Source organism: Carcharhinus amblyrhynchos, chromosome 29 (assembly GCF_965287045.1).
Source record: "Carcharhinus amblyrhynchos chromosome 29, sCarAmb.v2.hapA, whole genome shotgun sequence".
NCBI classification, from domain to species: domain Eukaryota; kingdom Metazoa; phylum Chordata; class Chondrichthyes; order Carcharhiniformes; family Carcharhinidae; genus Carcharhinus; species Carcharhinus amblyrhynchos.
In genome coordinates this window covers 34,655,483-34,669,181 of record NC_137352.1, presented here as the reverse complement: position 1 = coordinate 34,669,181, position 13,699 = coordinate 34,655,483, and the positions used below count along the sequence as shown (strand labels likewise).

The window sequence follows — 13,699 nt, the reverse complement described above, 5'->3', positions numbered from 1 at the left end:
AGGATAGATTTTTTTTTTGCAGGGGAGAACATAGAAACACCGAAAATAGAAGCAGGAGTAGAAACATATAAAGAAAATAGAAATAGGAATTATTTGGCCCTTTGAAACTGCCAATCATTTTTTATCACGGCTGATTATCAAATTCAATATCCTGAGCTTTAAGCTCCAAGAGCTGCATCTAATTCCTTCTTGAAATCACACAATATTTTGCCCTCAATTACTATCTGTGGTAGTTAATTCCACCCCTCTGGGTGAAGAAATTCCTCCTTACCTCAGTCCTAAAAGGTTAAACCCTCATCCTCCAGCTATGATGCTTACTTTGACTCCACACCACTGGGGACATTCTTCCTGCATCTATCCTGTCTAGTCTGGTTAAAATTTAACATATTTCTATGATACCCTCTCTTACTCTTCTAAACTCCGATGAATATACGCCTAACTGATTTAGTCTTGCCATCCCAGGAATCAGTCTGGTAAACCTTTGCTATATTCCCTCTATACCAACAGCATCCTTCCTCAGATAAAGGACATCAAAACTGCACACAATACTCCAACTGTGGCCTCACCAACAATTTACGTAAGTGCAGTAAGACATTCCTATTCCTATACTCGCATCCCATCACTATGAATTTACACTCATTCAAATAATAATCTACCTTCCCAATATTGCTACTGAAGTGGATAACCTCACGTTCATCCACATTACACTCCAAGTGGTATGCATATGCCCATTCACTCAGCCTGTCCAAATCACACTCACATATCCCAGCATTCTCCTTACAGCTCATCTTCCCAACTTTGTATCATCTGCAAATCTGGAGAACATTCATTTATTTCCTTCCAAACCATGAATATATAATGTGAACAGCTGGTGATCTACCCTACCAGTCACTGTCAAATGGAAAAAGACTCATTAATTCTAACTTTTTGCTTCCTGTCTGCTAACCAGCTTTCTATGCATCTCAAGACACTGCCCACAATCCCATGCTCTTTAACTTTACATAGTAACCTGCTAAGAAATATCTTGTTAAAAGTCTTCTGAGAGTCTAAATAAACCACATCCACCTGTTCTCCCTGATCAACTCTATTAGTTTCATCCTCAAAAGTATTCCAGTAGATTTGTCAAACATGATTTCCCCTTTGTAAATCCATGCTGACTTTGCCTGATTATCCCACTACCTTCCAAATACTAAGCTATGAAATCCTTGATAATGGACTTGAGCAACTTCCCCAGTACTGACTTCAGGCTCACTGGTCTCTCGTTTCTTGTTTTCTCTCTGTCTCACTTTTTAAGTAATGGGCTTATGTTAGTTATCTTCCAATCTGGAGGAACCATTCCAGAATCCAAAGAATTTTGGAAAATGGCCACCAGTGGATCTTTTTATTTCTACGGCCACTTCCTTAAGTACTCTGGGATGAAGATTAACAGGCCTTGGAGATTTATCTGTCTTCAATTCCAGTAATTTCCCCACTCCAAAGCTGCTTCTTTATTAATACTGATTTCTTTCAGCTCCTCACTAAAACATGTTTCTCTCAGAACTTCCAGTACATTATTCCTGTCTTCCTTTTGTGAAGACAGAAATGAAGTACGAATTTAGTTCTTCAGCCATTTCCTTATTCCCCGTTATGAATTCCTCCATTTCACTGTAATGGGCCTACATTCATTTTTTTCAATCTTTTTCTCTTTGCATACCTGTAGAAATTTTTATAGTCAGTTTTTATGCTCCCTGCTAGCTTACTTTCATACTCCCCTTCTTAGCCAATCCCTTGGTCTGCCTCTGCTAAATTTTAGACCTGAAGATTGGAGCAGTTTATTAAGAACATAAAACATAAGAATATAAGAAATAGGAGCAGGAGTAGGCCATCTAGCCCTTCGAGCCTGCCCCGCCATTCAATAAGATCATGGCTGATCTGTCGTGGCTCAGTTCCACCTTCCCGCCCTCTCCCCATAACCCTTAATCCCCTCTCTTATCAAAAACCCATCAACCCACGTCTTAAAAATATTTAGCGAGGCAGCCTCCACCACTTCAACGGGCAGAGAATTCCAGAGATTCACCACCCTTTGAGTGAAGAAGTTCCTCCTCAACTCCGTTCTAAACCACCCCCCCTTTATCTTGAGGCTGTGCCCCCTAATCCTACTGTCCTTTCTGAGCGGGAAGAGTCTCTCCACCTCTATCCTACCCATCCCATTCATCATCTTATACGTCTCAATGAGATCTCCCCTCATTCTTCTAAACTCTAACGAGTACAAGCCTAGTTTATTCAGCCTCTCCTCATAGCTCAACCCCCTCAACTCCAGTATCAGCCTAGTAAACCTCCTCTGCACTCCCTCCAAGGCCAAAATATCCTTGCGTAAGTACGGCGACCAAAACTGCACACAGTACTCCAGCTGCGGCCTCACCAATGCCCTATACAGCCGCAGCAAGACCTCCCTACTTTTATATTCAATCCCCCTCACTATGAAGGCCAGCATCCCATTAGCCTTCCTGACCACCTGCTGCATCTGCAGGCTGGGTTTTTGCGACTCATGCACAAGGACCCCGAGATCCCTCTGCACCGTCGCATGCTGCAGTTCTTTGCCACGTAAGTAATAGTCCTTCCTACCATTATTCCTACCAAAGTGGACCAACTCGCACTTGCCAACATTAAATTCCATTTGCCAGTTCCTGGCCCATTCGCCCAGCCTATCTAGATCCTTCTGCAGACTCTCCACACCCTCTGCGCAATTTGCCGTTCCACCAATCTTGGTGTCATCAGCAAATTTCGACACCGTACACTCGGTTCCCTCCTCCAGGTCATCTATATAAATGGTAAATCGCTGAGGCCCCAGGGCCGACCCCTGGGGCACTCCACTAGTCACCAACCGCCAATCCGAATAGCACCCATTGACCCCCACTCTCTGCCTCCTATTTGACAACCAATCCTCTATCCACGCTAACACCCTACCCCCAACTCCATGCCCCCTGACCTTCTGCAATAACCTCTTGTGAGGTACCTTGTCAAACGCCTTCTGAAAATCAAGAAAGACCACATCCACCGGCTCTCCTCTATCCACCGCCCTAGACACATCCTCATAGAACTCCAATAAATTCGTCAGACTTGACTTCCCCTTAACGAAACCGTGCTGCGTCTGCTCTACCAAGCAATTCTCCTCAAGATGCCTCGCTATTATTGCTCTTTCTTACCAATTTATATACTCATTCAAATCTAATACTGTCTCCGATTTCCCTTGTAAGCCATATTTTGGCCACAATTCCCTTACCACTCCTGTGTCAAACAGGAATAAACATCTTTTTGGAGTTCACCTATTTGTTCTTTAAGTGCCTGCTATTGCCTGTTCACTGCCTTTTCCTTCAGTAATGTTTCCCAGCCCATCATAGCCAATTCATACCCCATACCAATACTGTTATCTTTATTGAGATTCAGGACCCTGGTCTCAGAATAAAATTGCCTCACTATCCACCTTGATGAAGAATTCTATCATATTGTGGTCACAACTAGATTGCCACCTAATCTTTTCTCATTGCACCATACCAGTCCAAAATGACTGCTTCTTCAAAATATTGGTTCAGAAAACCATCCTGCGTACACTCCAGAAATTCCTCCTCTATTGTCATGTGTTTAATTTGATTGGGACAATCTAAATCCACAAAAGTTCAAAGAAAGGAGAGCTCAGGAGAGGTTATTAAAGTTTTCAGACCAAATAATGGGAGAGGGTATTTGGAAAGGTTCGGAACCTAACTTCAGAACCTAACAGCAGCTAAAGGGATAATAATAAGAAGTGGGGTGTTAATGCAGGACTGAGTGTGTTACATTTTATGCACGCAGTATACAAAATAAAGTAAATGAGCTTGTAGCGCAGATTGAAATTGGCAGGTACGATATTGTGGGCATGCTGCAAGGTACAGACTGGTGAAAGGGACAAACACGTCTCAATAAAATTTAAACACGGTGAAGTACTTAGTGACATGTGGTTGAAAGAATGAGTTACAATGAAAATTCTTACCTTCAAGGTCCAGGTACAGTCTGCTCGAGGTGGGTAATAAGCAGGATAGTATGGCGAAGAGAAATTCCCGGATTGTTCCAGAATCTTTCCACACACTATCAGAAACAAAATCACCTGTTAGTGAGGCACTGTTAAAACACATATACCCTGCGACTGAACAGGCAGTGGGGCGGGGTGCAGCTTGTAAAGGTAGGTCTGTCCCCAAAACAAAAACCAGCAGGATGGAGAGAACTTCAAGTTATAAATGAGGCATGACACTAACGAGGATTTGCATTATTGTCTCCAACAAAATACCACATCAAAAACAACTAATTAAACAGCCACAGGAAGATGGAACAATATCCCAGAGGAAGAAGCTTCAATCTGATCATTCACAACCTCACAGGAACAGAAAAATCCTGCCAGTTTCACCAAAGGGATTGATTACTTCAGGAAGGACCACACAGCTAAAGCCCTGCACTATCACATATTTCCAAATCAGCTCTGGTCACCAACAGCCATCTCCGACCCCTGGTGCTGAAGACCCACAGGGAAATGCACAATGAAATGGGATTCTCTATATTGGAACATTGCAGTGTCATGTACAAGACTTTATAAAACACCTATCATTCCTCACCAACCAGACAAACCAACCTAAAATCTAGTGTGGAATAAGCATCAATGCCATTCTCAGTTGAGGCTGGTGCAGATTCAGGACAGAGGCCTTGTTCTCAGTCCTATTCCCAAGTCACACAAGAATTCACACTGCACTGAAAGATTTTTACCTTTTTCCTTTGGCAGCTGTCTGAACTCTGCTTTAAATCCTGGGTAATTCTCCTCTTCGTCCGTTACCAGTGTCACAAGCATCACATTGCGAGAGGATATCAACTTAAGTGCATTCGTTGGAGGATACACACCACAGCGCCTGTCCAAAGACAAGGAAGACAAAAGGCTCTGTCAGTAGATCTCAGTAGTGGATTCTCACCAACGTGGAGCAATCTGCTACAATCACACAGTACGAAGTCTCACAACACCAGGTTAAAGTCCAACAGGTTTATTTGGTAGCACAAGCCACAAGCTTTTGGAGCATGGCCCCTTCATCATCTGAATAGGAGTACTGTTCACAAACACGGGATATATAGTCACAAACTCAATTTACAAGATAATGGTTGGAATGTGAGTCTTCACAGGTAACCAAGTCTTACAAGTACAGACAATGTGAATGGAGAGAGAGTTAAGCACAGGTTAAAGGAATATGTATTGTCTCCAGCCAGAACAGTTAGTGAGATTTTGCAAGTCCAGGCAAGTCACGGGGGTTACAGATAGTGTGACATGAACCCAAGATCCCTGTTGAGACCGTCCTCATGTGTGTGGAACTTGGCTATCAGTCTCTGCCCAGCGACTCTGCGCTGTCCTGTGTCGTGAAGGCCGCCTTGGAGAACGCTTACCCAAAGATCAGAGGCTGAATGCCCGTGACCACTGAAGTGTTCCCCGACTGGAAGAGAAAACTCCTGCCTGGTGATTGCTCTGAAAGCTAGTGGCTTGTGCTACCTGTTGGATTTAACCTGGTATTGAGACTTTTTATTGTGCTTACCCCAGTCCAACACCAGTCACATAGAACATAGCAAACCCACAACTTGATAAAGATCCCTGCGCTCTCACAAACAACATGACAAGATCTCTGCAGGGGAGCTCCCTTCCTACAAATCAGTCATACAGTATAAACCAGCAGGTAGAAGGATCTTTATTGTGATATCAGAATGTCCCAAAGCACTATGTAATCTTTCAAATATTTTTAAGTATATTCACTGAAAATTAGCTGTAGCATTATTTACAATATAACAGTGAGGTTCCCTAAAGCAACAATATAATAATAGCCAGATTGTCAATTTTTAGGTGATTGCTATGGGATGAATGTTGGCCAGGACATTGAAGAGAATGCCTTCCACGTGTTATCCATTCTTGTACACATACCCGAGAGGGCAGAAGGAACAGCAATTTAAAATCTCATCTGAAAAAGGCATTTTCTTCCCTCTGGCAGTGCAGAGTTCCCTCAGGAATGCCCTGAAGTCTCAGCTTGGATTGTTAAAGATGCTCTGTCCTAGAGTGGTTTTATCATTTCTGCATCTCCTGAAAACCTCAGGAATCAAATGAATCCAGACATCCATAGCACCAAGCAGATTTTCTCCCAGTCCAGGATAGAACAAAGAACAAAGAACAAAGAACAACACAGCACGGGAAACAGGCCCTTCGGCCCAACGAGCCCGCGCCGCCGTCCTACTATCTCAGTGACAGGTTGGCTGAACAGAGGGACTGATTAGGAAACACTGAACTGAACAGAAACAATAACTCAACATTGCAAATGGAGCAGTTTCACCAGCAGAGGAAGGCATGCTTTGCCTGTGACCTTTACACTTACTCTGTTATTTCTCGTTTTTCAATCGGACTCAATGAATCATAAACTGTGACAAAGTCATTCTGGCATGTCTTTTCCAGGTCAAAGGTCACAAAGTTGAGTTCAATGATATTGTCGGGATCTGCCCGGAGTACCCACTGACACCAGGAATCAGGAGGGTAGGGAGAATTCGGGAAACCTGGTGATGTGAATATACTGCGTTTGTCTTTGGTTGCATGCAGGTCATAGAAGCAGCTTTCTGTCAGAGAGAATAAAAGAATTATAAACATTGGCACAGATAAGTTTTCCATCTGTACTCTGCCCCTCATTCACAGAGCAAGCAGCTCCATCATACAATTCTCTGCGGCCTCATGAAAATTACCAAGAGCAGCAGATAGTCAGTCCCAATCCTGGCACCACATACGCCACGATCTACAGCCCAAACCATCAACTGCTGCTACCAAACAGACGGCTACAGGAAGATATAGATGGGTTGGTCAGCGGGGCAGATGGAATTTTACCTTAAAAAGTGCAAGTTGAGTAACAAGAGAAGGGAATATTCGATGAATGACAGGACACTAGGAAACTCAGGGATTTGAGGTGCTTGTCCACCTGAAGGCAGCAGGACAGGTTAATAGGGTTGTTAAGAAGGCATCTGGGATATGAGTATAGATGAGAGAAGGGAGGTTATGTTGGAGCTTTACAGAGCTTTGGTTAGGCCACAGCTGGAGAACTGCGTGCTCTGTTCTGGTCACCTCACCAAAGGAAGGATGCGACTGTGCTAGAGAGGATGCAGAGGAGATTCATCAGGATGTTGCCTGGGATGTGGCATTTGAGTTATCAGGAGAGACTGAATAGTCTTGAATTGTTTTCTTCACAGTACAGAAGGCTAAGGGGGAACATGATTGCGGTGTATAAAATTATGAAAGGTATGGACTTGGGGAGTAGGAAACAGTTGTTCCCCTTGGTTGAAGGATCAGTAACGAGGGGGCATAATTTTAATGTGAGGGGTAGGAAGTTTAGAGGGGATCTGAGATAAAGTATTCCACCCAGAGGGTGGCGGGAGTCTGGAATACACTGCCAGGAGGGTTTTAGAGTTGGGAAACTGCACAACCTATAAAAAGTAGGTGGATGAACATTTAAAATGTTATAACATTCAAGGCAATGGGCTAAGTGCTGGAAAATGGGATTAATGTAGATTTAGTATAAGCTTGTTGGACCGAAAGGCCTCTTCTGTATTGAATGACTCCATGACTACTCTTGCCATGAGCTACAGCTCCTATTCAGATCCACTTTTCTGGGTACTTACTGTCCTTTGGTGGTTTCACCTTTCTTGGATCAGCACCTGAAAGCATAAAATATGAGCATTAAACACAATCCTGGGACAGAATGCGTCCACTTCCCCCAACCTCATCAAACCATCTCATCTTATCCCCGCATTATCCACCAATTCACACCACCCACAATACTGTCTGACTCTTTTCCCTTCCCCTGTCCGCCACCCCTAAATTATCTACCCATTCCCTCTGCCTACCAACTCTCCTCCAACCCCCACCCTACAACACTAACCCCTCATCTCCCACCCAACTCTCTCAACTGATCTAGACTTCAAACTCAGGGCAACCATCAAGGGACAGGAGGAAGAGGAGAATGGGGTAGAGGTTAGATAGTTGTGACTTTGCCTCCAGAATAATCTAGAATAATAGACAGTTTCAGCAGAGGGGGTGACAAGTATTTGCTGTTGTCCAGCCAGAGCAGCAGATGAATGGTTGAAGCAGTTATGTAGACAGTACATTCAAGTCAGAATCTCGTGTGATTGAGGAATTGAAAATGAAGATTGCATCTGGAGAAATGATCAGGATGGGTTTAGTTGGCAGAAGTATTGTGAATGCAAGATCAAAAGGTCAGACTGCTGGGAGTTGGAAGGTGACTTAGGGAAGTTTGTTTTATCATGGGCAGAAACGAAAGTGTGAATTATGTATAGACTAGACTAGGCTACACTGCTCCTCAGGCCTGCTCTGCTATTCAACAAGATCACAGTTAATCTGATTGAAACTTCAACCCCACATTGTTGCCAATCTCCGTTAGACTTTCACCCCCTCATTAATCAGTCCACCTCTGCCTTAAAAATATTCAAAGACTCTGCTTCCACTGTCTTTTGAGAAAGAGTTCCAAAGACACTCAACCCTCAGGAAAAATATTTCATCTCATCTCTGTTTTAAATGGGTAACATCTTATTTTAAACAGTAATCCCTAGTTCTAGATTCCCCCCACGAGGAAACATCCTCTCCCCATCCATCATGTCAATATACCTCAGAAATTTATATGTTTCAATCAAGTCATAGAATCCCAACAGTGCAGAAGGAGGAGGCCATTTGGCTCATCTGTACCAACCCTCTGAAGAGTATTCCATATCTAACCTGCATACCTCTGGACTGTGGAAGGAAACCACAGCACCCAAAGGAAACCCACGCAGACACAGGGAGGATGTGCAGATTCCACACAGTCACCCAAGGCCAGAATCAAACATGGACCCCTGGCACTGTGAGGCTCACTCTTCTAAACTCCAGTGGATACAAGACTAACCTGTTCAACCATTCCTTATAAGACAATTCCAGGTATTAGTTGAGACACAAAGTGGGATGGAAGAGGTTGGTCCATAAGAGTGCAGAAGTCACATCAGACGAGGTCAAGGAGTGACCATGAAGATGAGAGTTTGTACATAAAGGGAGGGTATAGGGAGGTCAGGAGTGAACTCAGGAAAAGGACAAGAGGAACTGAAATGGAGATTGAAGTGACCGAGGGCAAGGATTCTCAGGTAGAATAAAGATGGATTTTTCAGTGAGAAATGGAGATAATTTGCGGTGAAGCAGAGGCAAGGGTGGAACACAGATGAGTACTGGAAGGAGCAGGTGATACAGGAGCATTATAGGGAGCATCTGTAGTTAATTTTACAATTTCTTCCCTCACCATTATCAAAGAAAATTCACAATGAAATCTTCATGTGGGTGCACTGAGGACCCTCAAACTGGACTCAGTCTGGACTGAACAAACTGAAAAGTGAACCATACTTACGATCAACCACCATGCTGGAAACCCTTAATGCTTTTTCAAAAGTTCTTGCGTTCGACCGGCTAGATATCTTCACAGAGAGAACACGAATAGCTTCATCGAGTGCAGCCTCATTCTCTGGTGGGACTCGACATTCAAGCCAGTAATAAGCAATGACAGAGCCTTCGCTGCAGGGAGAAGGAGGAGAAAGTCAGCTCACACATCCCAGAAAACAGTCAATCCTTAGAAATTCACAATGAAAGGTGGCACAGTGATAAGCGCTGCTGCCAGGGACCTGGGTTTGTTGCCCGGCTTGGATCATTGTCTGTGCGGAGTCTGTATGTTCTCCAAGTCTGCATGGGTTTCCTCCTACAGTCCAAAAAACATGCTGATTAGGTGCACTGGCCATGCTAAATTCCCCCTCAGCATACCCGAACAGGCGCTGGAGCGTGGCGACTAGCGGATTTTCACAGTAACTTCATTGCACTGTTAATGTAAGCCTATTTGTGACAGTAATAAATAACCTTTAAAAAAAACAGAGTCAAGGAAGTTCAATCACTGCGTAAAGGACAAGAATTCATGAGCAGATCTCACTGCTGTACAACATTTATTAAATCTACAAACACCAAATTCACTCTGAGCACCCAGTGAGGGAGTAGACACAAAGAACATAGAAAATAGCAGCAGGGGGCCATTCAGCCCTTCAAGCCTGCTCTGCGATGCAATATGATCATGGCTGATCAAACTCATAGCCTGTTCCCACTTTTCCCCATAACCATTGATTCCTTTTGCTCCCAAGAGCTTTAATCCTTATAGTGCAGGATGAGGCCTTCCAGCCCATCAAATCTGCACTGACCATCCAGAGTATTCCACCCAGGCTTTATCCCTGTAACCCCACATATTACCCCACTAATCCACACATTTTGTAGAGGGCAATTTACCATGGCCAATCCACTAAGTGGCTCATCTTTGGCCTGCAAGTAAACCAGAGCATCCGGAGGGAACCCATGCAGACACGGGGAGAATGTACAAATTCCACACAATCAACCAGGGCTGGAATTGAACCCAGGTCCCAGGTGCTATGAGGCAGCAGTGCTAGCCACTGTGCTGCCCCAAATCCTTCTTGGAAATATACAATGTTTTGGCCTCAACTGCTACCTGCAGTAGTAAAAAAAAACCACAGGCTCACCACACTCTGGGTGAAGGAATGCAAGGCCAAAATGGTATAGCTGGGATCCTCCCAAAAAATGTAAGTATCCAACGTGTGGGAAAACGGGAGTATTTCCCACTCATTTTTTGGACATACTTACCAGGACGGATTGCCAACCCTCTGAGCATTGCAGAGCGCCTCAGCAGGATTCACTCTGGTAAATAGGGGGGTGGGGCGTATCCCCACCCGAGAGGCTGGCAACATAGCACTGAGGGGATCACTGCCCATGTACCACTGTCTCCAGAGCAGAGATCAATGCATGCCCACTGGCACCACCAGCCAACACCCCCTCCCCAACCCTCACTGCCAGTCTCCCAATCGCTAGCCTCCCAGATCTCCCCAAGCCAGGCCCTTTCTTTCCTCTTCCCCCTGGCCAGCGGAGTCCCCCACCGATGGCCATCCCAGAACCCCTCCTGGACAGCCCCGTTTCCCCACCACCCCGTCCCCACGTATACCCTATCCTGCCCGTGGTACTGCCTGGTGCAAAGTGGCAGGTACCCAGTGGGCAGTGTCAGTTTGCCAGACTGGCATTGATCAAGGGACACCCCCTGCTCACCCCCAACCTCCTGGGCCTGCAGTCATGGGGCAGGGTCCTTAATAACCTCTGCTCTCTCCAGCGGAGGCCAGGGCATCTGTTCCCCATTAGCGAGGAGCAGTTGCAAACGTCGCCGGAGGGAACCACTCCTGGCTGGGGGCTGGGGTGGTGGGAGTGGTGGTGAGGGGGGCAGTGCGGGGCTGCAGATGCTAGCAGGTCTGGAGAACGCTGTATGCTCATTTCCAGCACGGAGCTGATTGCTTTAAAAAGGACGCTTGGCAGACTCGGGACCAGCCCCCATTGCTCAGTGTAGCAGGCCCAGAAAATCCCAGCATGCATGTTTTCAAGGAGGAATTAAATCTCACTCTTGAGGCAAAAGTGATCAAAAGATATGGGAGAAGGTTATCTCAGGGTATCGAATTTGATGATCAACCGTGATCATACTGAATAATGGAGAAAACTTGAGGGGCTGAATGGCCTACTCCTGCTCCTATTTTCAACATTTCTATAAAGACCAAAACTACATGAACCAAGGTTCAGGATGGTGGTCACAATCCAGTGGTCCCCAGTGCAAAAGGTATAGCAAATATCAAAGTATGCCCCAGGAACAATAAACTCTGCCTTGAGAAACAGTAATTGCAGAACCAGAGAACACCCAGCTCCCCGAGAATCAGGAACTGGACTCGGACACAGCCCACCTCAGGAGTAGATGGTCCAAATGAGTGTACCTGAATGCAGTGACAGTAGATTGGACGTAATAAGGCGCCACTCTATCGACATCCATGTAGATTTCCTTAAGCTGAAATAGTTAAAGAAATAAATTAAATACAAATTTGTGTAATTTTAATCGCAAACTAAACCCACATTTAGCCGACATGAATGAAACTTTGAAGAGGGGGAGTAACTTCAGCGATATAGTGTGGACAGGTGGGCTTTACCTGTAATGCAGATTGTGTGTAAGGATGGTAATTCATGCTGTACCTGTCCTGGGAGTGTTTGATGGGGGACCGTGTAGAGGGAGTTTTACTCTGTATCTAACCCCGTGCTGTACCTGTCCTGGGAGTGTTTGATGGGGGGACAGTGTAGAGGAAGCTTTACTCTGTATCTAACCCCGTGCTGTACCTGTCCTGGGAGTGTTTGATGGGGGGACAGTGTAGAGGGAGCTTTACTCTGTATCTAACCCCGTGCTGTACCTGTCCTGGGAGTGTTTGATGGGGGACAGTGTAGAGGGAGCTTTACTCTGTATCTAACCCCGTGCTGTACCTGTCCTGGGAGTGTTTGATGGGGGGACAGTGTAGAGGGAGCTTTACTCTGTATCTAACCCCGTGCTGTACCTGTCCTGAGAGTGTTTGATGGGGACAGTGTAGAGGGAGCTTCACTCTGTATCTAACCCCGTGCTGTACCTGTCCTGGGAGTGTTTGATGGGGGACAGTGTAGAGGAAGCTTTACTCTGTATCTAACCTGGTGATAACGTAAGTGTAAACTCACCGTTTTCTCGACCGTAATTGCAAGATTCTTAAATTCTTCTGACTCTGAATCCTCCAGTTGCTCGGTGAACTGCTGGTTTGTGATGTTAAGATAACCACTGTACATTTTCTTGATTCGATTATCTGGGCGAACTAAGAGAGTTATAAACTGTGGTTAGCAATAAGAATAATTCACATTTTGCATTTCTTAAGCTCCTTTCTTCTCAGTTTTAACTCTGCACCACTGCCAAAAAAGATGTTTACAACATTTAGCCCTGATTCAATTTGCCCCACACCCTGGGTATTCCATTCTGTCAGTGCGCACCGCTCCTTTCTCTCGGAACAAACAATCTCTCTCGTCTTTGGGTTTTATGGGCACTTCAATTTTTCCATCATCTTTCTGCATAAGAACATAAGAAATAGGAGCAGGAGTAGGCCATCTAGCCCTTCGAGCCTGCCCTGCCATTCAAGAAGATCATGGCTGATCTGTCGTGGCTCAGTTCCACTTTCCCGCCCTCTCCCCATAACCCTTAATCCCCTCTCTTATCAAAAACCCATCAACCCGCGTCTTAAAAATATTTAGCGAGGCAGCCTCCACCACTTCAACGGGCAGAGAATTCCAGAGATTCACCACCCTTTGAGTGAAGAAGTTCCTCCTCAACTCCGTTCTAAACCGCCCCCCCCTTTATCTTGAGGCTGTGCCCCCTAGTCCTACTGTCTTTTCTGAGCGGGAAGAGTCTCTCCACCTCTATCCTGTCCATCCCATTCATCATCTTATACGTCTCAATGAGATCTCCCCTCATTCTTCTAAACTCTAACGAGTACAAGCCTAGTTTATTCAGCCTCTCCTCATAGCTCAACCCCCTCAACTCCGGTATCAGCCTAGTAAACCTCCTCTGCACTCCCTCCAAGGCCAAAATATCTTTGCGCAGGTGCGGCGCCCAAAAATGCACACAGTACTCCAGTTGCGGCCTCACCAATGCCCTATACAGCTGCAGCAAGACCTCCCTACTTTTATATTCAATCCCCCTCGCTATGAAGGCCAGCATTCCATTCG

General features: G+C 45.2%; 1 protein-coding gene across 1 annotated transcript in view; it reads right to left on the bottom strand.

Moving 5' to 3' along the window:
• The window catches only part of LOC145359827 (suppressor of tumorigenicity 14 protein homolog), an 81,123-nt gene that overhangs the window by 31,052 nt on the left and 36,372 nt on the right, over nucleotides 1-13,699 (bottom strand). Inside the window, exons 3-9 of the mRNA XM_080214611.1 lie at nucleotides 12,665-12,795; nucleotides 11,905-11,975; nucleotides 9,456-9,619; nucleotides 7,690-7,725; nucleotides 6,405-6,639; nucleotides 4,771-4,910; nucleotides 4,007-4,101 (exon numbers count right to left, since the gene is read on the bottom strand). Coding sequence (XP_080070737.1) covers nucleotides 4,007-4,101; nucleotides 4,771-4,910; nucleotides 6,405-6,639; nucleotides 7,690-7,725; nucleotides 9,456-9,619; nucleotides 11,905-11,975; nucleotides 12,665-12,795 — 872 coding nt within the window. The remainder of the gene's footprint in view (nucleotides 1-4,006; nucleotides 4,102-4,770; nucleotides 4,911-6,404; nucleotides 6,640-7,689; nucleotides 7,726-9,455; nucleotides 9,620-11,904; nucleotides 11,976-12,664; nucleotides 12,796-13,699) is intronic.